At 39.2% G+C, this 26,577-nt stretch overlaps 1 protein-coding gene across 1 annotated transcript in view; it reads left to right on the top strand.

Annotated features, from left to right (window-relative positions):
- PKHD1 (PKHD1 ciliary IPT domain containing fibrocystin/polyductin) overlaps window positions 1–26,577 on the top strand; it is a 386,375-nt gene that overhangs the window by 228,051 nt on the left and 131,747 nt on the right. Inside the window, exons 53-54 of the mRNA XM_081141333.1 lie at window positions 12,424–12,561; window positions 26,140–26,253. Of these exons, the coding sequence (XP_080997459.1) occupies window positions 12,424–12,561; window positions 26,140–26,253 (252 nt within the window). The remainder of the gene's footprint in view (window positions 1–12,423; window positions 12,562–26,139; window positions 26,254–26,577) is intronic.

Here is a 26,577-nt window from a genome sequence, read left to right as displayed (position 1 = left end):
ACAGAGAAGCTCATGATGTCAGGGTTTTGGGAAACACTCTGAGCACAAAGTATTCTCACACTTAGTCTTATTCTTTTTTTTTTTTTTTTATGCCTAACAATTTATTGCACAGTATACTTTCCAGAGCATTCAGCAAAAGCTGTCTTTCTTCATTCTTACTTCCCAAACTAGGCTTTCAAATTAATCTGTGTTCCTTCCTTCCTTTCTTTTTTAAAATATTGAATTTATTGGGGGGACATTGGTTAATAAAATTATATAAGTTGAAGGTATACAGTTCTATACCACAGAACCTGTATATTGTATTGTGTTCACCATCCCAAGTTATGTCTCTTTCCATTACCATTTATCCCCCCTTTACCCTCTCCTGCCTCCCCCCATAGTCTCATTCTTACAACCATACCATGAGGTTAGGCATCCTGTTGTATTAGGTAAGATTAGATCTTCTGTGAATAACAAAGACCTAAAAAACAGAAGTTTATATTCTCTCTTATATAAAAGAAGTCCGTTCTATGGTGTCAGGGACTTGGAGTCCATTCATCTCTTTGTACCACCATGTGCTGTTTCCATTCCCAAAGTCACTCTGGTCCAAAGTCACCCTGGTCCACTATGTGTGCTGGAGCTCAAGCCACTGCAACCACATTCTAGGCAGCAGGGAACAGAAAGGATTCTTCCTGTAAGTCCCACATCACAGGTCTCCTTGCCTTTTATTGGGCAAAACTTAGCTGAATGTCCATATCTAACTGGAAAGGAGGCTGGGAAATGTAGTCTTTTGGCTGGGTGCCAATATATTCAGCTAAAAATTGAATTTCTTGTTACTAAGGAAAAGAGAGAACAAACACTGAGAGGCAACTAATGGTCCCTGCCACAGCTATCTTTTATTTTCCAGCTGAGGAAATTGGGGCCAAAAAAGGAGGGCCAGGTAAGAGCCCAGAGATCACAGAGACAGCAAAGATTCAAATCCAAACCTACACATTCCTGAGCTTCTCTAGTTCATTACAGGATCCCTACGTAAACATGTGATATAAAGGGGCCTGGTGATATGCACAGATAACACCATCGTAAAATATGTTTCAAGAGAAAGGTAGGAATATGTTTCTTAGAGGTGTATCACCATATTTGGAAATTAATAGCACTTGATTAACAAAACACTGTCAGTCATGTGTGACTGCTTTTTGGGAGGTGCACATTATTTCGACCAGGACTCTGCTGTCAGGCTGCTGTGCTCTCCAGGGCCTGCTCTGTGTCTAACAGCATCTCCTCGCTTTTCCTCACTGTAACATCAGTGATGCTTTGCACGCCCTGAATCCCTTCTGAAGCCATCTGTTTGCCTCACTTTATTTACATGATAGCATCACCTGATGGCAATTGAGTGTCTAGATAAAAAAGATTGCTCTTACCTAGATTGAGCTGGGGTTTTGTCTGGTTTAACAGCAACGGGCTAACCACACCGACTGCACTTCGCAGTGGGGAGATGGTGTCTGTAAAGCCCAAGCAGAGTGTTGGCACAAAGGTGGTGAGCTTACTGCACGGTGCCAGGCCTGGCCGGGATGCGCTCAGCAGTGCACATGGCAGGCATCACACTGCTGGCTTCTAGCACGTTACTGGTACCAAAGGGATCCTCTCATCTCTATGCTCCCAGTGTTCAGTGTAGCCTCAGAACAGAGTAGATGCTCTTTGCATATTTGTTAAATAAGTGAGTGGGTGAGTGGGTGAATGAATGAATATATGAATGGTGCATTGAATGGAAAGCTAATTAAATCCCAGCTCCTCTCTTCCATTCCTATTGATGGTGTAATTGCTGGACCTGTGATAGATCAGCAGGAATGGTTATTGTTGGCATAGTGAGGCCAGATGCCTTGGGGTGGTTGCTCTGGGGACCTGGCTCTAGTTCTGAGTCAGAGCATTCTTGCTGACAGACCAGGCCTCCTCCCTGTCCCCTTAGCCCACTGTAGGGCAGGAGCTAAAGTATAGAAGCACTTTCTTTCTGAGAGATCTAGGGGAATGAGTGTCTAGAGCAGAGTTTCCTCCCACAGGTTCAGGTGTTTGTAACTCCAATCCTCACCACAGGGGCAGTTTTTACGAAAATCCTGTGGAAAGGGAAATGGGCAGGGTCCCACGATGGCACAAATCTTAGAAATAGGATTTAAGCTTAACAAGTCTTAAATGCAGACACGTACCTCGGATATACAGCAGTTCCCCGATTGCTGACTCCTAAACCCTCCCGGGGGACCACTGGACAATTGGCTCCTAGAAATGCAATTCAGTTTCTGATCCCCCGAGTTCTGGTAATGCAGAGGCTATCCTGGAAGTCCCACGGCTCCCCGCCACTCCTCAGCTGAAATATCCTGCCTGCACTACTCCAGCTTCCCCAGCTGCTTCTCTCATGTCCTAAAGGGGATCAAGACCTTGTTATCCTTAACTCTCATAGGGACCCCCGGAGCTGAGGGATGGGTGTCGGTAGTCAAGTCATGATCTATTGGCTTCTTCTCGCATCAGCTACACAGCAAGTACTGGGCTTGAGCATGTTATGTCATCACAATCCTTGATTGCTCTCTAGCCTCTGGTTTTCTTTTTTAAATTTGGTTGATTTGGCATATTGATCTTTCTCTGCATGCATGTATTTAAGAATGTAGGAGAGGTGGGTCTAGGTGTTTGTAAGATGTCTAATCCAATGGCTTCCAAAATGAAAGATAACCCATTGGGGTATGAAAGATAACCCACTGAGGAGCAGATAAAGAATACTAGAACCTTTATTTTTATTTATTTCTAGCCAATCCTTTGAAAGTGTTTTTTGCCTGTGTTTTATTATGTATTTATTACATTAGTATTGTGGTGTGTATATGTAATTTATCAGTAAATTTATAAGTAAATAACATTGAGAATATATGATTAAAATTATACTCATCCAGAGCAGAACTGTTTGTCATTCATTTGAATTTTAATACCATATCAGTATTTATTAACTATAATAAGTCTCCTACAAAAGCATTTGCTAATAAAATACATGCTATATATGGTACATATCATTCTATATGTATATGGCTTATACAAGTTGTTTAAATTAAGTGACAAAATATAAAATTAGAAAACTGACTTCAGTAACATATTTTAATTTGAAAATAGGTTAACCTTTATGTAAACCTGAAAATCCTTACATGCAACAGCAGCAAGTTTTAATTTTCCTAAGGCCTTGGTCTTATGTATCAATATTGTAAAATATTTCAGGGGCTTCCCAACGCTTTCAGGATAAATCTCAGACTCCTTAGTTTGGACCACAGAGTCCTTTGTGATCTGGCCTCACTGTCCACCACCTTCCTGTGCATCTCGTCTCATTCCCCAGTCTCACTTACTGTTCTACTTACTGCTCTTGGATGGAATCAACTATTGCTCCTTCCCAGTCATTCAGAGTTTCTATTCTCTCTGCCTAATGATAACTTGCCCCAACTCTCCCTGTTCCTCTCCCCTCTCCCATCCTAACACTCTCTTCTAGTTACTCCTTTCCATCCTTCAACACTCAGTTTAGTGTCACCTCTCCTAGAAAGTGTCCCTGAATTCCATTTGATGTCATTTCCCTTCCCCTGTGTTCCTGCAACACCTTGGGTATTTTTCTATTCTCTACCTTTATTCTGTAATTATTATTTACTTTGATATCACCTTGAGGGCAGAGGCCATACTTTATCTGGCTTTTTATATCCCCAGTGGAAAGCACAGGATTTGGCAGGTTGCAGATACCCAGTGAGTGCCCGGTGGGTGAATGAAAGCGTGATGCAGGTACTGCCCCACGTCCCTGCTGCAGTGAGCCTGGGGATTTCGGAAACCAAAGGGAGAGGTGTCAGGTATGCTGAGAATCTCTGCAAACAAGGGAGGGGTGGAGGATGCTGAGTCCCTAAGAATCTTAGCAACTGACCAGCAGGTGCTGATTTTGTTGGGGAGCTCTGGTGGCCTGGGAATCATTCAACACCAGCACTTCTTTAGAATCCTTGGGCCAGAAACTTACTCTGTGAGTTGGGACTCCCACAGGTAAGAAGATACTCTATGCAAGAGAGAGCGGGCTCATTCTTTCCCTTAATGGAGTTCTCTGAACTCTAGCACTCCCAGGCGGTGCCTCTCATTTCCCTTCTCCCCTGGTGAGCTGGTGGCCTTGCATTCAAGCTACTCTTCCACACAGCTTGCCTCCTCCCTCCTCCCTGCACCTTCCACCTGAGCAGTTGATGGGCCTCCTGTGGCTCAGCACCTGAGGAATGGCTGGGCCTGGTGCGGCTTACCAATCAGGAGTTTAGAGCTCTCCGGGGATTTACTGCCTTCCCAGCCCCAGGCCTCCCATGGCTCAGCATCCAGGGTTGGTACACCTCCTGCGGTTTTAGCTAGCGAGCAGCTTGAGGATCTTCTGTTTGCTGTGAAATTGTTTCACAGGTTACCCTTTCTCATTTGCATAGTGTGGATGCACCTGTTTTTGTTTGTTTTCTTTTTTTGGGAAACAATAAAAGGAAGAGCGTAAATGAGAAAATATTGGTGTCTGCTTAGAGCTGTGACATTGGCTACTGCGAGGGGGCCAGGTTTTGCTATTTGTAAGAGTTAAGGCCTAAATCATGGCACTGGCGAGGACATTATTTGTAACTGAAGGAGCAGGAAAGGTGCAGTAAGCCTTTTAGGCTCCTAGAGTGTCACTTGGTGTGTATTTAATATCTTATGAGTCTGAATGAATTAAAAAGGCTTCCAACACTCTTTAAATTATTGTATTCATCTGGAAGTATCACTCCAGACAAGGCTTTGGGCAGAGCAAGCTGACCCTGTAGTTCAAGTGGAAAGGGAAGGAAAGAGTTAAAGGATTTTAAACTGCTAAAGAGGACTTTTGCATCTTTCTGGGAAAGCAGCAGTTTGCATGAAAATCACAACTTTTATACATTAACTATGGTTGAGACTCTTCCCAAAAGCAGTGTAAGAAATGTGCACCAGACCCTATACCACCCACACTCCCCCCCACCCCACTCCCTCCTCCCAGGGAAAAGGAGCACTAGGACCAAAGGGACATGTAGCTTCATCCCAAGGATTTTCAGATAACGAAGAGAAGGGAGAGACTGGTGGGTAGTCAGAAAATAGAAGATATTGAGAACACAGTTTTTGCCACACCATGCTCAGTTTAAATCCTTACTCAGAGGAAAACTTAACCACGATTTTTATAAACTCCACTATTTTAGTATCTTCACTTTTCCCATCCTAATTCCATGATGACCCATCACAGGCAAGCACAAATCACATCGCATTAATAAGGACCATGCCAGACTTTTAGTACCAAGTGCTGAACTTGCCTTTTCAAGATCCCAGATTATTTGAATACTGTTGATCAGAGAGGCTGGGTTAAAATCTGAAGGCCATGAAATAGTAGTAGCAGCAAGAAGTGATGTAGAAAATAGCACAGTTATTCAAATTTCATTTTTTGACGTGGCACATTGAGCACAGTTAGATTCTTCATTTAATAATAGGAACAGTGATTACACTATGGCCTTAACAGTAGCGTTACTACTACTAATATGCCTATCAGTATAATAAGATAATATGAATCCTGTTCTTTTTTATGTGTCAGGCATTGTGTTAATTTTTATTTTACCTCACTGAAGTTTCATAAAAATGCTATGACACTGGCACCATGTTTCTGAACTGAAACATGAAAACTGAAATTGAGAGAAGTTCTTAAACTTTAGCAGGTGCATAAGAATAAATTGAGATGACTTTAAAACACTAGTGGTCTGCATTTTGAAACCATTCTGCAGTTTGTACTGAAATAGAGCGTCCATGGGCCATGACGTTGAAAAACGTTGGCGTAGAGTAACACTCTCCAGGTCACACAGCCAGTAAAGACTGAGCCAGGATTTGAATCCGGACCTGTCTCATTCCTGCTGCCCACACTTTCTTTCATGATGCTTTGTCCCTGGATGAAGGAAGGTTATTGCTTTCCTCACTTGCCTTATACATCCAATTTCATCCACTATGGGGCATCCTTACAATTAACACCAGGTTTTTGGAACTTTATTCTGTTTTAAAATGTTTGAAGAATACCTGAGATCTTTCTTGTCTAAAATAATATAAAGATATACAAAGCAAAATAGCAAAGAATCTTTTAACCCTTTCTTCTTGCCCTTCTTTGAATAACTGCTATTCTCAGTTAGGATTACATTGTTTTGGGTTTGTTTTTTTTATGTGTGTATTTGCTTCTTGATGTGTAGCTTTTCAAAATGTCAATTAATTGAACACTTTATATCAGGCTCCATCATAAACATGTTAGGGGAATTTATTTTGTTATCCTTATAACCACCTTGTGAGGCAGCACTACCCTTCCTGATCAGCTGAAGAAACTGGGACTTGGGGATCATAAAGCTCATTGGTAGAAAGACAAGATTTAGACCCAATAGTCTGACTCCAGAGCTCTTCTACGCTTCTTAGGTGCCAGGCACTGCAGTACTTTTTATGTGGTATTGCACCAAATTTTTAGTATCACCTTCATGAAGTATTATTTCTCTTATTTTGCACTTAGGGAACAGAAAACCAGAGAAGCTAACTAATTTTCTCAAAGAGTGTCTTATTTGGGATTCAAACTTAGATTTGTCGGAATTCTAATTGGTGAGCATTCTATTGCACTGAACTGCTTCTTGGGCAAATAGTAATAAGAGTATTAGCTAGTGGGTTTGCCCTACACGAATTCTTTATTTGTCAGGTATCAGTGAATGCAGCCTGGGGAGAATGGGGACACAGTTGAGAAGCAACTGGAACTGTAGAACTACGTAGACCCTGGCCCTATGTGGAGCGTAGGTAGGTGAGGCATCAGTGGGATTCTGGGCACTAGGGAGTTAGGAGCAAATGAGGGCACTGGGTTCTCCTAGATGGATGGGCACTAGAAGGAAGGAGGGAACAGATACTGTCTTCCTTACTTTAAAATATCGCCTTTGCTTTTGGTTATTTGGGTGAGTGTCAGAGGCAAATACTAAAAAAGACACAGGTCTACTTCTTCCTTCCAGCAGCATAATGTAATACCATCTCAAGATTAGAAAACAGAACAAAGAGAGGCTGGAATGAAAGGAGGCACAGGTTCTTTTCTATTTTTATGAAAACAGCAGCACCTTCTGGTCTCTTCCTTTCAGAATTTGGGATTCAGAGGATTGATCGGATATAGTTGGGAATTTTACTTAAAGACCTTCCTATTAAATAGATTCAAATATTTTTGAAGAACAGATGGTATAGACTAGAGGAAGAGATAAACACTGTATGTTAAATGTTTTATTGATCAATTAAAATATCATAATTTAAAATGTTTCTGTTATGGAAATTATGCATGTCTCTATGTGATTGGAAAACACACAGAGAGAGTGTATGTGGGGAGTGGGATGACAATTTATTATCTAGAATTTAAACTGTACTCTTCCCATAAGGTGAGGATGAAGAGTGCTTTTTTCCTTCACCCCCTTCCTCCCTCACCCTCTTCTACACGTGCACACATGCACACACATGCACACACATGCACACACACACACCAGGCAGGCAGCTGGTTTTTCTTCAAGGTTTTCTTCATTCAGTCTTGAATCATGTGCCTCTGGGCACTTTGAAAACTGCCTCTTCTGCCTATTTTTAAGATCAGGTTGAAAAAAGAACAAAAACAGAGGCCGATTAGAATAAAGCGCCGCCTTGCATGCATCTGCTGAGAAGGCGGCTGTGAAGGGAGCGCTCCTGACGGGCTGTGGTTCTGGAAAGAATGCATGCTTATCTTCCAGCACTTCTTTGTTGTGCCTTTTCTACTAGAGAATGAATCCTTGATAAACAAATACCATCAACTCTGCCAGTTAGTCTACTTAGCACTAATTTGCAGTCATGCAAACCTTTCATACCTGTGAATGATTTGTGTATGGGAACCTCCATTGTTTTTCAGGAGTTCTCTTTTTGGATATGCCAGTCCTTCTCGTAAATTGTGATAGACTATTTGGATAAATTGTTCAACTCGCCAAAAGTTAAACGAGACTGATAACGGAAACAAACAAACAAACACCACCTACTATTATTGTAAATATCTAGTTAGAGTAGTTACTTTAGAGCTAAGCTTATTCTTTTTTTAAAAAAAGCAAGATTGGGTCTTGCTTTCTGTGTGTGTTTTCCAATCACATAAAGACATGCATAATTTCCACAATAGAAACATTTTAAATTGCTAATGCCATTAAAACTTACTTTTGGTTCACGTATTAGTGGAAAAGTATTAGGGCCAAGACTAAATGTAGAAACAAACCAGTTTATCATGAAAGGCACATAATGGAATATAACAAGTCTACAAATAGTCCTTGCATGTCCTGCTCTGCCCTTGCCACCACTGTCCCTCAGAAGTCTGAGCTAAGTCAAGAGTTGGTGCGGGCTGTGTTCCTGACAATAGCAGGGTTGTAGTGGCAACTGTCTTCACCTCCTAAGTTATGGGGCCTGATACAGTGAACACCATACAAGCAGTGGATCTGCCTGCCCTAAGTTATGCCTGTTCATGTGACCCCATCATTACTCCCAAGATCTGTGCCCTTTGCCCTTGATCTCATTTCTACAGGATTTAGACAAGTGTCAGACCCTTGGAATGCCGCACAATAGTGACCTTGATTCCCTGATTTTGCTGGGGAAAAATTTGAGTTTAAATCTAGTGCTGAAGTTATGTGGAATGCTTTGTAACTATGGGAGTCAGACTATTCCTGATACAAAGGAAGCCCTAGCCCTCTGTCAGAGATATCTACTTTTAGGTTTGGCTCAGGCTTTCTGGTCTTAAGGATAGATAATGCAATTATAAAGACTAAAGCCTCTCTGTTGTTGTTTTTGTTGTTGCATTTGATACATGAGGACAGTCAGGTGATTCCTCCTTACTGTTAACTTTTGAGATTTTATTTCTAAAGTTTTATCTTTCTAATTGTCAAAATACCACCCTTTCTGTAAACAAAACAAAACAGTTTTCCAAAAACAATACTAAAATCATTTTGTGGGATGTTTAGTGCTTGATGGATGAACAAGTGGAAAGATAGTGTAATTCGGAACCAAGAGGCATCAGTCCATGGCTGGTCCTGAGGTCCTTTGGGGGGGGGGGGGGAGCAGTCTTTAATTACATCTGGTACTCATTAATTCTTTTTGGAGTCTCTTTCCAGATCTGTTCCCCCATCAGCCTCCCATCGAGCACAGAAATTCCAGATGGTTCGCTCCATATGCCAGTGCTCGTTCTCTTAAGTAGGATGGATTGGTCACTGACAGAGTAGGATGGAGTAGCCTTGGCCAAGTCAAGACAAGGTGAAAAGCAGTGGGCCACAGTTAAATTAGAGCTGGTCTACAATTCATATTTTTAAGTGGGTTGTATAAGTAACTTTCTGAGTGATTTTTCTGAAATGTCTGGAGTAATTTCATGGAAAGAATGCTACTTCTAGAGAATGTGGCATATAGATTCTAACTTTCTACACCTGGCACAGAGAGAAATTCTCTAACACCTGTCATTATAGCTGAGGGTTAGTCAATTTGAACCTGCAGCCCATCTCTCTGGGAGTACATTATGATGCATTCTTTTGCTCCTTGCAATGATAGGTATAATCTTTGTTATACTGATAAAAGGAGACTTCCTTCATAAAAATCTTTTAAGGGCACTATGTTTGTTTTATTTTATTATTTTAGCAGAATTTTGCTATAAGAGGAACAGACTTGGCATTTTGAAGTAGATAGGAATGAAGGGAAGGTCAACCTCCACATAATGAAAAAGTATATTATCATTTCAGATGTTTCACATTGCATTGTATTTATTTGCTTGTCTTCATTTGATTATGGGAAACATGTCTTACTTGTCTTTGAATGCCTACCACCCAACAAGATATGACACATGGCAGGGAAAGAAAAGGGGAAAAAGAAAAGTGAATAGGCAGAGCCAGGAAATTTTAAAGGGGAAGGTGGCACTGAAGGAAAGAGCAATATGTCTACTCTTTTCTTCACTGTATTCTTTTCCTCTGATGGCTCTTGGGTTTGACATATGGCGGGTGTGTATACACATGCGTGTGCACTTACTCTACGATAGGTATTGTTCAAGGTGGTGAGCAAGTAAAAGTGAGAATGACAGCCATAGTCTCCATTCTAATAGAGCTTATAATAGTTAGGCTATCTGTGATTTGTGAGAAATGTGTTGGGGTATATTTGGAGTGAGTGAGGTAATTAAAAGAAAAATTTATTCTAAGAGGGTATGTGATAAAGACCAAAGGGAAATTTTAAATCCCATGTAATTTTCAGAATTTAACTGAAAAGTTTATTCAAAAGAGGGCTAATATCATGCTTTTATGTGTCTATGAGTACTATGTGGATGAGTGAAAGCATTTATTGAAGCAATTTAATTGTTTTGTACAATCAGACTCAACAGCCAAACATTAGTAGAATAGGCCATAGGCTGGAAGACATGAAAGGCATTTGTATAGAACTCAAAGGTGCTTGCTTGAAATAATTTCTATCTTGCTTTTAAACTCATAATAAAGTCATGAACCCATAAAGTGTATGTTAAACTTAGAACATTCTCTAGATATTTCACTCTTTTTTGAATGTTTATAAAGTACTAGAGATGAAATTGAAATATATACATTTATTTTCATCTGTTTAGCCTGATCATTCATTTTGTATCAGTCACTAATAAAATCCTGAATTTAAGGTGTGTAGGAAACTAAACTCAACAGATCTGGGCAACATTTATTTAACATCTTTGTCTTTAATGTCACAATAAATACTAGTGATTAAAAAAAAATAAAAAATGGCCTCTTCACTTAAGGAAGTGATAATAGTAGAGAAAAACATAATTACACTGAAACCAGCCCAGTGATAGTTGCCTCCTTACATGCAATAATATGTATGCAATTATAATAATGTGTTTTAGTGCTCTGTTATAAGAATGTACAGGGTTATCATTGGGGAGTGAAAGAGACAGAGATTTCCACAGGGGGAGTGGTGGATCCAATGGTAGGACTGAGAATGGCTTGTTAGCAGAGCTAAAGCTGAGGTTGATTCTGACAGATGAGTGGATGGTGCTGGTGCTGCTGGATCACGACCATACCTTGAGAAGCACTGCTCTGTCCAACTAAAAGACGAAGGAAAAGAGAAAATATATACAGGAGAATCTATGGGACAGGCCTAGAGGTGTCACACTTCAATTCTGCCCGCATTTCATTGACTAAGACTCAGTCACATGGCTTCATCTAACTGGAAAGGAAGCTGGAAAAGGTGGCCTGACTCTGAACCCAGGAGTAGAAGGGAAATGATTGGCTTACAACCTTTCAGTCTCTGCCACAGGATGGTGTGGCTGCCTTGTAGCTAGGGAAGTAAGCAGGAACTAGAAAAGACAACTCTTGAGAGGCTAATCTGGGGGATCGCATCCTTAAGAACATTGTTTCCTGAAATAAAACACGAGATTGTGTTAACAAAATTCCTTAAAAATTACACGTGTCACTGATTATGGTACTTGAAATTGAAGCAGAAATATTTATTTGATATATTTAATTTGTGTCGAATTACTACTAAGCCTCAGAAAGTAACACAATACTTTGGCATATGTAAAATATTTACTGTTTTAAATGAGAATTTTTATTCACTTTTTACTCTATTGTTATTTTAGTAAAAATGAGTGATTCTTTCCTCTGAAGTTGTCAGGAAACTTTTTATGAAAGGGAAAATTAAGAATAATGGTTTTCAGTTGTCTGATGAGATCTACAGGCATGCCAAGCTAATGGACAACAGTACCAATAATAAAAATATTCAGCATTTATTGAGCACATACCAGACACTGTGCTTCACATGGTGGGAATTAGGGCATTGAGAATGGCTGACTAGTACTGATTAAGCAGTTCAGATCTATTTATTCATTTAACCGCCCACAAAACCAGGTAGTTTTATTATTATCCCAATTTCACCGATTAGACAACTGAGGCTAAAAGAGGTAAAGTTGTTGGTCTATAGAGCCAGTAAGTAGCAGAGCTGGGATTCATATCCAAAGTCTGACTTCAGAGGCCAACATCCTGTCTGTGATTATCTTGACCTCTCTGAAACTACAACCAAAGTTAAGGGGCAGGGACAAAGTGTAGGGACCTCATCTGTACATTTGCACGAAAGTAGGCTTGGGGCGCTGTTTGGGACATAAGCAATGCCTTTTGGCCATAACACCTGGTTTGTTAAGCAGTGGCAGAACTTAGTGACTCCTTCCTCTTTTCTTCCCCTTCTTCCTTATGAAGGCCTAGTCCTTGGCAAACTATTTGTTCCCCCTGATGCTGTACCTGTCCTGGCGTAGGTAACAATTTAAGCAGCTCCTGACTTTCCTGGAGAACTGCAGAGGGAATCACGGGGGAAGAGAAGGCAATTGCTTGTTTTGGTTCCATGTCTGAGCAATTTCTTGTCCTTCTGCAGATAGGACTGTCCTTGTGGATACAGATCTTCCATTCCTCAAAGGCCTCTATGTGATGGGGACTTTAGAGTTCCCTGTGGACAGAAGCAACGTTCTGAGTGTGGCCTGCATGGTCATTGCAGGCGGGGAGCTGAAAGCCGGTGAGTAAAAGGCACGAGGGTTGGGGCACAGTGGGAATTAGCTCAGTGAGAAAGGCCTTGGAAAATGATGGTGTCATACCGCAGGTTGCTTAATGGAGTTTGGGGACAGCTAAGTCAAGGAGTGATTTTACCAGTAAAGCTTTTCTGTGACTTTTGTTGGTCATATTCTCATGTCCACCCTCTGACATCAAACCATGTTTCTGGCCCCAGAGTCCTCATGCTGCTGCTCATTCCAGGGCTCTTTTTACCTCCTCCAAGCCACAGATCGATTCCCCCTTTAGTTCTTTGTAGGAGAATTTACCTCTAGCTCACTTTTTCAGAAGACCTCATAGGATGGATTTGTTATCCTCTGCTCAAATCGCAATAAAATATCAATTGCTCCCCTAGTGCAGATCCTTGGGAAAACAGACCTGAAAACAAGCTTATGTGCTAAAGCTTTATTGGGGCAAAGAGCCGTGGCATGGGGGTGAAGGGAAAGAGTGAAGGAGAAAAGAGGGAAAACAAGCACAAGGTGGCCGCAGCTTCTCAAGGAAACATGATTATTTGCTTGGCTGTGTGAGATGCCTTGAGAGAAGCCTCCATTGAACCACCACATCTTGGGACAATAGGGAAGAAAGCTGAGGAAAAGGCAAATAATGCATCTGGTCCACCCCCAAAACAGTGAACTCCTCTGTTTTTTTTTTTGCTATGTTTTGTGGCTCCCTATGCAGCTAATGGAGAGCCAGAGACTCAGTGGGTGCTGGGAGGCTCCTTTAGCTGAGAAGTGAGGCATGTTGTTGAGACCATGGAGTGGGCCTGGGGTAGTGTATTAACCAGGACTGGTAAATTGGCTTTTTTCAAACAAACAAACAAAAAACATGAGTTACTATAGGTAGACTGTGCACTTGGAATTGTTGTAGGCATTAAGGGTACAGTGATGAAAAGACATGTGCTCTGCCCCCAAAGGAACTATTTTTGAACTTGGTGAGGGATTCTACTTTGCTCTCCAAAAGGAGATTAAAAGAGAATTCCCAGAAACAATAATACCTTGCCCCAGAGAAATAAGTCTTTGATGGTGAGGAAGTATTTAGATATGTTGTTTGGTAACATCCAAATTTTAAAATTTCTGGTGGGAGAAATTTCTAGACTTAACTAACTGTCCAAAGCTTAATCCCGGTAAGAAGATTCCTGAAAATTTGTTGTCAAACCTCTTTCTGAATAGTTCCAGTGGCAAAAAAGAAATAGAATAGAAACCTTCTGAGAAAACCTGTTCCGACTTTTAAAAATCCCATTAGAATTGTTTTCCTTCTATTAAGCCAAATTCTGTCTTCCTCTAATTTCTGTTGGTTCAAGTAATCCTTCGATCCATGCAAGATGAGTGTCACCCTTCCCTCTGACAGTTCTTCATTCACATCTCCTTGAGTCTTCTCTTTTTCAGGTTATGCAGTTTCTATTATTTTAATCATGGTTAAATAATAGTTACTTTAATTTATTATTATTATTATTATATAGTTACAGTGTTTTAAAATAATTTTTATTTTTTCAGTCTATTGTACAAAACTGAAAAATACAGAAAAGCAACATAAAATTATATAGAAGAAATCAAGTAATCACTCACAGTCCCAAATGATAATCACAGTGAACATTTTGCAGTCTTGTCTTAATCTTTTTTTTACTACACATGCACAAATAGAAGCACACACACATTTTAACATGTAGGTTATAGAGTTTGTTAATATTTTGAAACCTATGTTAACAATGCAAAAATTTCCCCAACTTATTCTATTTCTAAGACATATTTTTTATTAAATGTATTGGGGTAATGTTGGTCAATAATATTATATGAATTTCAGGTGTACACCTTTATAGTACAACTTTATAATGCAACTGTATCCTCTATTATGTGCCCACCTCCTGAAGCCAAATCTCCTTGTTACCGTGTATATGACCCCCTTATCCTTCCATACACCTCCCAGCCCCCTTTCTCTCTGGTAACCACCATTCCGTTGTTTGTATCTGTGAGGTTGGCCTTTGGTTTGGTTTGTTTGTTCAGTTATTGCTTTTTGTTTACTACACCACATGTGAGTGAAATCATATGGTTCCTTTTCCTTTTCCACCTGACTTATTTCATTGAGCGTGATGGTCTCAGGGTCCGTCCATGTTGTCGCAGATGACAGTGTTCCATCCTTGATTATGGCTGAGTAGTATTCTGCTGTGTTCATGTCCCACATCTTCTTTGTCCAGTCATCCAGTGAAGAACACTCGTGTTCTTCTTATGTCTTGACTATTGTAAATAATGCTCCAATGAACAAAGGGGTATATATATCTTTACAAATAAGTGTTTTCAAAATTTTCAGGTAGGTACCCAGAAGAGGGATTGCTGGGTCATAAGGTAGCATTTTTCTTAGTTTCCTGAGGAATCCTCATACTGTTTCCCATAGTGGCTGTATCAAGTTACATTCCCACCAGAAGTATACAAATGTTCCCTCCAAGACATATTGTAATAGCTTTAGCATTCCATGTCTATGTGAATACATGCAAATACATACATGTATAATAATTTAGTTAAGCATTTTCTTATTATTGAACATCAAGGTTGTTTCAGGGTTTTGTTTTGTTTTTGGTCCTTGTAACTTACTCTGTAATGAACATCTTAGCACTAAGTCATTATTCAAATCTCTGATTATTTCCTTGGGACAGACTTTTATAAGTGGAACTAATGGCTCTAAGGATAAGTGCATGTTTTAAGGTCCTTGATACATATGTTAAATTGCTTTTAGGAAAGATTTTATATATTTGCATTCCCTCCACATTTCTCAGAGTTACGAGATCTCCTTACAGTTCCTAACATTGTCACTAAACTACTTGTTTTGTTTAATTACTCTGAGAGCATGAAGCTGGTGGGGAGACTATGCTGCCCCGAATAGGAATATGAGAACCAGACCTGACTTATTCTGAACAGGATGAAACAAGTAAAGCTGTTAAAAGCATGGACTCTAAGTCAGACAGCTTGGGATCACATCCACCTTGGTCATCTATTTGCTATTTCACCTAAAGCCAGCCAACCCCTGAACACCTCCATTCCTTCATCTGTTAAAGTATATATCAACAACACAACCTACCTCGAAGAGGTGCTGAAACCACTAAACATAACAGCTCCTACTAAGTGGTTGGCATATAATAGGTGTTTAATAAAGGTTAGCTTGTCAGGGTACCTGCAGGAAATAGATGTCTTATTGCATTGGACAATTTGAATAGATTTTGATAAACCATTTACAAAAATCCAAGTGGCCTGGGGCATACCCTAGGGCTAGTAACTTCAGAGCATCCTTACCACCCTTTGTCCTAAAAGACTGAGAAAAGGAAGTCAATGCTGGGATCCCGGATGAAGGGGGAAGAGTGGAGATGGTTGATAAACACCAGCACAATCTTTCGTGTGGCTGAGACTCATTACTGGGAAGGCCCTATGGGAGTAAATCCCCTGGTCTCACTCTCTTTCCTCCTTTGTTCCTGTTCCTGCTACCATTTTGGCCAAACCTAACTGGAACTCCAAGTAAAGGACTCACTGCTGTAGTGCTTACAGGTCAGCAGCGGCCTGGGGCGCTGCGCAGAGTGAAGGAAGGGCAGGGTTTGGAAATGAATGCTTTCAGCACAATCAGCTTCCAGCTACCATGACAGATACAATTCTTCTATTAATTCAGTCGAAGATGAAACTAACTTCTTTGTCCAGACGTGTCATGCAGCTTGTCCTTCCAACTATATTGTCAACTCTAATTTCTACATTTTTTCTATGTACCACCTCAAATACATATCTCTACATTGTACGCTCATGTAGGAATTATTTGGTTTTCCCTTGGGCTTTAGGGAATCTAATTACAATATTTTTTACATATCCCTTTATTTTATTATTTCATCCATCTTTCCACATTGGGGAAATCTTTTTGCATTCTGATCTCTTCCTCCCAGATTAATACCATTTACTCATTTAATATTCTATAAAATCCTAATCCAGTTAACTGATAGAAGTATTAAATAAAACTGAGCTTTTTTTTGTTACTAGAAAACTTATTTTAAGTTCACATTTTCCATTGTTACGATTGTTCCTTTTTCATTTTTGACGTTACTTATTACTATAACAAAACCTTGTTGCCTGAAAATATGTACCTTTGAAGGGAAGTGCCACTGTGTCACTGCCCAGTTTTGATTTATACATTTCAAATCTTATTTTTAAATTTGTTCATTCAGGACTACATTTTTATCTATTATTAGACAATGCTGTATTCTTTTTCTCCCTGCTTTGTGAGGCCTATAGTTTGATTATTGGAACCCATCTGCTCAATTCTATGTGTATTATGCCTGAAGGAAGACTTTCAACCCATCTGTCCAATTCTACCACACCCCAAAGAAATCCCAACATGAGATAGATGATAACACTAGTTAGTAAATAAACTTAATAGATGTGGACATTGCCAGAGCATGTCTACTATCTGATGCATTTTGATCCAAGTCCCAACATCGTGGAATTTTATTTCTTGGTGGTCCTGCTTTTAAGGCAGCTGGTGCTGGCAAAAGGTATCAATTGTCTTTTAGTTGACTATAATGATAATGCTGGCATGAGAAGGGAAGTTTAAGATCAAAGCTTTGCTTAGAGGGCTACAGCTGCATCACAAACGCCAAACTCAATATCATTCTTTGTTCAGTGGTTATCTCTTTAGTCTAATAAAACACAAGATAAGCTTAAAGTATTTCACTTGTGTGCCCATTTTTTCATTCATCATCTGTTTGCTCCTTGCCTACCACGAGCCAGGTGCTGTGGGAGAAGTTGAATGTATAGAAACAGAAGTCATGAACCTAGCTTTGAAGAGATGTCTCGATAAAGAAGTGGAGACAAACAAGTTTAAACATAATTGGAAGCATCATCACTTCCGACCTGGAGTGGGCTTAAAGATAAAGGAATAAATCTGAAAAGGCACATATTTGTGGATGAGCGTTATACCTTCATGAAATGGTAGGGAATGGGTATGTCTGGATTGTAGGATTTATAGAATATTGGTAGCCCAGGAAGCTTCTTGATCTTATATATTGTGTTAAGGAGTTTGAATTTTATCATGATCACAGTGGGTAGCCACTGAGTAGTTTTAAACAGGGAAGTTACATGATTATATTTGGTGTTTGAAAATGAATATAAAATGATATCATAAAACCTTTATATGTTTTCATAAGTAACAAACTTTCTTTTGGCTGATAAAATGGAGCAAATACGTGGATGTTAAGGAGAAAATAATTCCTCTGATATGATGATTTTCCAAAATTTTATGGACAGATTTGTCCCTATCTCTGCCCCTTTCTCTCACTTTCTCTTTCATTGAATACTAACTCAGTGTCAAGCATTCTTCCTGAGACTTGAGCACTCAGAAACGAGCAAGACAGATGAGAGTCTTGCTTGCATTCTCTTGTTGGGGGAAACTAACAATGAAATAGTAAAATAAATCTGCAAGATAAATTTAGCAGGCAAGGCATGCTCTGAAGGAAACTAAAAAGGAGTGTGGATGTTGGCACCATAGATTAGTTAGTAGAAATCTTTCTGAAGAGTCAATGTGACCTCAGGCCATAGAGACAAAAAAGAGCTAGACTTGCAAAAATTTGGGCAGGAGGGTTTCAGCCAGAAGGAAAAGGAAATGCCAAAGTCCCGAGGTGGCAGAAGGAATGTGTTTTGCATAGTTGTGAAGCAGAAAGGCAGCAACAGTAGCTTGAGAATAGCAAATAGTAGACGATGTAGGCTGGGCTTTAAGCTATGCACTGTTGCTCTCTAAAGCATTGAGGAACACAAATGAGTACAAATAATGCTGAAAATGGCTACTTTTTGATAATCTCACAAGTATGAGTTTAACAAGACAGGAATTAGTTCAGGACCTTTGTAAATACAGAATTTCTAACCTGGATTGTAATTTCAGTTTAGCAACTCATCATACAACTTCTGGAAAATTCCCAGTAGTCAGTTTATAACTGTGTTATCACAGACCTCAGAGATTGTGTGAATCATCTGTCTATTTGTATGGATAAGGAAACTGAAATTCAAAGAGATTATTGATTTGTTTCAAGGTCTCATAGTTGGTAAAGAACACAACCAGAATTGGAGACTATTTTAGTTACCTTAGATACTCACCCTTTAAGCCTTTGCCCAAGGACTGGCTTTACTATGAGCCTTTTCTGTCTCCATTCAGCAGGCTTCAGTGTATTTTTTCTTCTGGTTCATTCTATTCATTCATATCATCATTTTTGCATTTATTTTATTGTTATAAAATTTATTTTATTGTTATGTTCTCATGAATATTCTCTCTATATTAGATAATAGGCTTCGTTAGAACATTTTATAACCCTAGTAACTAATTAGCGCATAGTAGGCTTTTGATAATATGCTCCGTGACTTATTAGTGTATACATAAATGAGTGGTCATATATGCATGTCTTTCAGCTCAACTCCTTTTTTCAACACATTCAGTTTCCCTATACTTAAATGTCAACATCTGTGAGGAAAGAATTATATAGCGTTAATATATAAATGACTACAGTGTTTTTGCCCCTATAGGAAATGAACAAAACGAGGGTCCCGGTGGAATTGTAACCTTTAAAAAAAAAACATATTGGAAAAGTTGGTGATTTTGTACAAATCCAAAGTATTTTCAATTTTTAATCTCTCTAGGAGAGAAAAACAGATAAAAATGCCTGACTCAAAGCCTGTAGAATAGACGTTGGTTTGTTATTAGATGTTTGTATTTCTTTGTTCATGAATAGCTGTCTGACCTCATCTTTTTCATCACTGTCTCTTCTCAGATATGACATCATTTATATGCTTTAATATGTGTTCCTTGTTATCTTCGATATCAATAATGTTAACATGTTACTAATCTAAATGTTTAGTTTGGAGAGTATTGTAATCTCAAACTTTTAAAATTGCAAATAGAAGATTCTCTTGTGATAGTTTGTAGGAGGGTTTCAGAAAAAGATAACCACTAATAATTAATTTGTGTCTTTAGAACTTAATAGAACCCTCCTCAATCCCCAAATAAGCAAGGACATGCCCCACAATTCAATGTCCCTGAGAACTCAGCAGCTCCCTGTTCCTGTAGCCTGTTCCAACCAGGTCACTTGACGTGCTACCCAGTCTCTCAGTAATTAGGCTAGGGACTGGGTTTTTATCCTAAAACTTGTCACATATTGTTTTGCAGAGCCAATGATGGGTATTTGTCAGTCTGTCTCACATCTGTAGCTAGGAGCCTAAGGTCATCATTAGCACATGACTTTGATTGTCAGGAAATGAAGTACTACCTATATGGAAGTTTCTTTCATTGCTTCCATGACTGGGACTTTCTCAATCCTAAAGAAGAGGAAAAATCCATACACAGTTTATTGCCTTCCAAACTGACAGTTCTGTAAAACTCATTGGATGATTAAGTAATAAGGAGACAAACCACAGAAAAGTGTAGATTAAAATATAACCTCCAGCCTAAAGCCACAATCCCCAGTAGTCAGACTTATTGAGTAGCCAGAGAGCATCTTGTATATTGTAGTGATGTTTGTTTGAAAATAATGTATTAAGTTAAAAAAATAAAAAAAGATATCTTTCAAGTTTAACAACAATTAGAAAATACCCACACATTTAATGTGTAAATACAAGTGTACATAGATATTTGCAAAATAAATGGTTTATAAATAGCCGATATAGATCATCAGTCAACAAATTAGTTTCCATATGTACTGACAGTTCTCTAATCAAATTACTAGTTAGCCAAGAAAATAAAAAGTTGACATCAAAGGCATATGACTTTTAAATATCATACTTATCTAATGATAAATGAAAAAATGTAAAAGCTTTGTTTTTACAAGTTCAGGAAACACTAAGTTCCATTTCTGTGAGTCCCCAAGAAGACCGGCATCCAACAATCACATACTACGTATTTCAAAAATAAGATTAAGCATAGAAATGTCTGTTTATTTTCCTACAGATATTAGTTCTCTGATAGACAAACATATTATCCATCTCTCTCTCTCTATATATAAAGCCAAACACTGATACAAGTAATAATTCTTCTGTCTTGTTAGACTATCAGTTAGTCTAACTAAGCACATTTACACTAGTCATCTTTACTTTAATGTTTTAATATTTTCTAAATTAGTGTTTCCAAACTGTATTTTGGGCTTGTGTCACAGTAACATAAAACTTTCTTAGAAATTTATTTATTTTAAATTACTAAATGCTTAAATATATAATAAATAATTGTTAACTTTAGTTATTTTTGCATGAAGAAACTAAATAATTTTAAGCAAACAGGTGGATAGATGAATGAATGATTTGTTTTGTTGGTTATTAAACTCTTGTATGAGTGTTTGAGTTTGAGAAGAATTTGTCTTTTCTGCTGTTCCTTGGACTGGACATTCAAATAAGCAATCACCTAATATTTTTCCTTTGAAATGTCTAGTTTCTAGCATTTTAAGAACAGGACATCACTTGCTCAAAAGAGCTTGCTTTTTTTATTTCCAAATTAAAATTTAATTTTAATTTTTATTTTTCCAGTGTTACCTGTACTAACTTCTTTAGTGTTATTACAACTAAGAGTCAACATTTTGAAAAGCAAGTTATTATATGCAGACACTGTGCCATGTATCATTAACAGGCACAAAATTATTTAACTCTCACACAAAAAGGATGCTACTATTGTGCCTGTTTTATAGTGGCAGAAACCAAGGTTTTACAGAAACGTATTCTCTCAACCTTACTTAAGAAGTTTTAAGGATTTTTATACATTTTGAAAGTATGTGAATTAATAAATTATGTTAACTTTTACTTCATAGTCTATCAATTGTTGAAAAATTGAGAGGCCTCATTGATGATGAACATTTGTCAGCCTGAATTGGACATTAGTGTAACAGAGTCTTAGTTCATTGGGGTAGAAGCCCTTCCATTCTTCTTTTTCTTTTGTATTTTTTTCACATGTGATAGATTCTTTTGAGGAGGGTTGTTTTAGGAATAAGTGAGTCAGAAACAAGCTGGGAATAAAGCTAATTCAGAATAAAATATGTTTCAAAATTTCATTGGTTCAGCACTGTTTTCCAGTTTAGTTCTGATAAGAAAGAATGTTCTGGATTCTTGGCTCTGAAGAAAATTGCTAGAGCAACACATGGGAAAAATAATTATGTTCCAGTTAGAAGCTCAACCTACCAAAATCATTACCGTATAACCTACTCCTGAGGACAGGAGAAATGTGTAAAAATAATTTTGAGGGGGGAGGGTAATTTCTTAATCTAACATTCATGTGCAATCATGATACAGTATTTATTAAATTTCAAGGTTAACTTGGACAGAAATACAAATTATTGAGAAATACGATTTGTTGCTTTGGATTTAGTGAACAGGACCTGCAAAAAAGTTTATTAGGGAGATGTGTCTAAAATTGTGGTCAGTTTACATTAAATATAGGCACTTTCCTTTTATCTTTATTGATTTCAGAGAGAAGAAAGGAGGGGGAGAGAGACAGAAACATCAATGATGAGAGAGTCATTGATCGGCTGCCTCCTGCACGCCCCCGACTGGAGATTGAGCCCGCAACCCGGGCATGTGCCCTGACCGGGAATCGAACCCCGATCGCCTGGATTCTAGGTCGATGCTCAACAGCTGAGCCATGCGCGGCCAGGCTAGGCACTTTTTCTTATGTCAATTGATAAAGCTGTAAACAAATTTAATGGCATGGAGAAGCAGAAAAACAAATATAATTTTGGTCAGTTTCCATTCTTTTGATCTTTTGTGTCCTTGGAACATAATAATCAGTTAACAAATTTTTATTTATTGTGAAATAGGATACACATGTACAGAAAAGTTTTATAAAAATGTTTTAAGCAGTTGTGTTTAATTTGCCACGGTTATTACAGATATATCCATTTCTTCATTGCTGTCAATTTTTGCTTTATTTATTTGGAAGCTGTGACGCTCAGCATGTCCATTAATTATTATAAGATTGGTGAAATGAGTCTTTTTTTACTGTTCAGTTTTCCTCTTCATTTCCTGATTGTTTTCTGGGAGAGGATTGGTTAAAATTACCTAGTTCACCATTTCTGGGACAAAAATGAATGAACCCTGCTGCCAATACACAGTCTGTGTCCCGTTAGCTCACTGTAAAGAGAAGGAGGCAGTTGGTAAAAGGCACTCAGGGTGCAGTGTGGAAATATTGGGGTAAAGCATAATATGCTGTGATGGCCCGTAGAGGACCACTGAACCCACACTTAGCTGACAAGGAAGGGTCCCAGAGGGAGTGGCGTCTGAAGTGGGTTTGGGCTTGTTTAGGGACTTAGGTGGCTCAGCTATTGAGCATGTCAGGGAAACTAGGAGAAAAGAAGACGATTTTAAGTAGACAAACTTGTTTCCAGTTGTGTGCTATTTCAAAGCGTTTTCAAACGTGTGTCATCATAAATAGATGATACCGCAGTGAGGAACTTCGGGCCTTCGTCTGCCCACATTCCACACTGTTTCTTTAGGACAAGCTGCTTGAAGGAAAATGACTGCAGCAAGGGACACGGGCATGTTTATGCACAGAAGGGGGCATGCGGTTCAATATCCTAGAAGGCTTTTGGAAATAAATTACAGCAGGGGTAAGTTTTGAGGTGTGATGAAGATTTAGACATGACAAAGGTGAGGGGACCTCAAAGCCTGGGGCATGTCACGGGCACAGAGGAGAGAGTGGAGGGCACAGTGAGTGCTTCAGTGTGAATGGCTTAGTTACAAGGTGGAGGGGGTCATGTTGACGGAGTGGGCTTAAGTGTAAACTAGGTTTATACTTGATTTCATCAGAGAAATGTAGTTAATAGAATAATATAAGGCCCCTCTCCCTTTCCTTACCCTTGAAGTTCATGGAATCCATCTGTACCGTATTTCTCAGATCATTGTAATGGTTATCTGCCCTATCTATACCAGAGCTTATTTTCTTGCCCCTCCCCAGGTGACTTTGGCATCTGGAATATATTCTGTTTCCCTCCATTGCCCACCGTCGCACTAAGTAAGGCCAACTCCCCTTTACTTCTTTCCTGTTCGTGTGTGCGCACGTGTCCGAACACGGTACTGACTAAGCCTAAGCCAGCTTCACCACTTATTAGCTACGTCATTTCTGATAAGTCACTTAACCTCCCTTTGCCTCAGTTTCCACATGAGAACCTCAGCAATACCCACACAGGGGCTGCGAGAGGTAAACGACATCCTGCATGCGTCAACACCTGGCACGTCCTAGCAGCACAGTGACAACGATTTCCCTTCCATTGTGCGCATCTCAGTTCGTCCAGGTTGAAAATGCCTTTGCTACAGTCTCCAGCAGTTCGAAGCAGCTTCGAAAAGGAAAAGCAGAGACGAGCAGTAGTCTCCAGAGAGCCTCCTGTGAGCGGGGGCTACTCTCATTTAGGAGCAAAGCCCACCTGGTGAGAGAGCCCCCCTTGCTCTGATCCCTGGAGTTGAGAATGAAACGAGGAGCCCAGCCCCAGGGCTTCCCACTCCCAGCTTTTACAAAGCTAAGATGCGCTTCATTTTAATGCTACAGCGGCGTATATATCATTCCCTTCTCTTAGGTGACTCTTGCCTTCTTTCTGCTCAGTCCCATCCTGCATCTTTCCCGTCCCCCACATCACAGAACAAATCCAAACTCTGGTGATTTGAGGTACACAAGATCACGGTGGGGGGAGGGAGTGGAGGGGGAATAGGTGTGTGGGGGGGCTGACTAATTTCACCCAGACTTTCTGTGCAAGCTGCACATGTGCTGCAGTTTTGGGCTGCATAATTGATTCAATCTCTGATTTTAGAGGAATGCTGAACTCCTTTTGTGGGATGCTACATACATATCTCTAGGGCAAAAACTGTCCTATTTCTTTCTCTCTGGTATCTGTTTAGTGCTAGGCCATTTTCCCCCTAAGAATCTAAACTACCCTCCGTGAAAGAAATGAAGTCACAGTTGGAAACCGGCTTACTGGACAGACTTACAGCCACAAGATAAGAGCTACAGCACACACATTTTCTTAATGTCCTTCCCTCTTCCCCTGCTTTCTTTCTCTCTGCTCTGGCACAGATTGGCTGTGACTCAGAGGATATGTTGGGCACTGGGCTGAGGGTTGGTGTTACCTGCCTGAAACAGCAGCTGCCTTGGCATCTCGTTGGGAGCACAGGCTGTGGAGTCGAACTCTTGCTTGCCCCTGGACATACTGTATATCTCTAAGCAGATTTACTTACTTCTCTGGGCCCTAGCTTCAGGAGTCCCTTGCAGATTAATGGCTACATAGCAAACTGCAAACTCACATTGAGCCTTTGGTTAAACACACATATGTGAAGTGCCAACTGGGGAGGATGATTTTATGCCCCCCTGAAAGGCCACTCAACCACAGTGACAGCTGGGCAACCTCATTTTTGGTTATGTTTTTAAGAATTTCTAACTGGAAAGTCTTGTTTGATAGCAGATGTCTTTTGTGAACCTGTTTGATCCAGTGTGTAGTTTGGAGACTATCTTTTCACCAGTTGCCTCTTGAAAAAAACTGACTTTTTGTATATTTTCTGTACTGTAAGATATGTTTTTTGAAGAAAATAACCTTTCTTGGGTCTATACTCAGTACCATGATTTCAGCAAATCCCCCAAAGAATTCTCATACTATAAAAGTGATCAAACTCTGCTGGTTACATCAAGGGAAAAATGTCAGAAGTAGTTCCCAACTCATGTCTATTGTAGCCTTTTGCTGCGAAAAGATTTTGGCTTAGAAAATAGCTTATTAGTTGCTTAATGAACCGCTTAGCATAAACAGACTATGGTTCAAATTTAGACTCTGTTACTTACTAGTTGGATAAATTTGGACAAGTCTCTTAGCCTCTAAGCTGCATTATATATGAATATTTAAAATTGAGATAAGAATCATACTTACTTTTTAGGTTTGTTGTGAAGATTACATGCTAAAAGGCATATAAAGCTCTTTGGGGATATAGCTATAGACATGCATCAGCCAGGTTTTGCTGTAGTAATAGTGTGTAACAAATAATCTGCAAACCTTGGAGGCATACCACAGCAAATATTTATGTTAGACTTAGTTGGAATTGCTTCCAGACTTAGTTGGAATTGCTTCCAGCGGATCTCTTCAGATCTGCTTGGTTTGTTTCTTCAGCCAGGCACTAGAGGTAAGGAACACTCCCTTCATGGCAGAATACATCATTGCAAGTGATATGATGAAAACTTGCCAGGCAACTTAAAGCATCAACTCAGAACTAGCATTGCTATCACTTCTACCCAAATTTGATTGGCTAAAATAAGTCACATGATCAGGCTAAATACTAATAGGTCAGGAAGGTATACTCTGCCCTAATGGGGAAAAAAAGAGTATTTGCTGAACGGTTATCCAAATCCCTTCAGAGTTTATTGCATCTCATTTTCCCCTCTCTTTTTATTTCATCTATGTGACCATTGGCTCTTCTCCACATAGTCTACTCTCTAGCATCTAATTTGTGTTTCTGAAATTAAATCACAACTTTACTCTCTCTCTTTTAATTTCAAATTCATTTAAAAGATATGTTTTCTCTGTAAATAGGTACTTTGGAAAATCCCTTACAAAAAGAACAAAAGCTTCTGATTCTCCTTAGAGCCTCAGAGGGAGTCTTTTGCAACCGTTTAAATGGAATTCATATTGACCCAGGAGCAATTGGTAAGAGTAAAATTAGTCTTTATTAAAACTGAAATGTGTGTTTGTATGTGTGTGATAAAGTACCATTCATAGAACATCTACTAAATTTCAGGCACTCTTTTAGAATATTTGTATTTATTATTTTATTTATCAGCTCTCCTGTAAGCAGTGCCTATTTTACAGATGTCAAAACTAAGACTCAGAGAAGATGAACAATATGAAAAGGCCACACAGCTGTACAATGTCAGAAGTTAAGATTCATGTGCAGGTTGGCCAGGCACCAAAATCTAGACTAAGAGTCTACATTATTAACTGTAGATACTATGTAATTATGGATGTATTTTT

This window comes from Miniopterus schreibersii (genome assembly GCF_964146895.1).
Source record: "Miniopterus schreibersii genome assembly, chromosome: 6".
In the NCBI taxonomy this organism is placed as follows: domain Eukaryota; kingdom Metazoa; phylum Chordata; class Mammalia; order Chiroptera; family Miniopteridae; genus Miniopterus; species Miniopterus schreibersii.
This window is presented reverse-complemented; position numbering and strand designations above follow the sequence as displayed.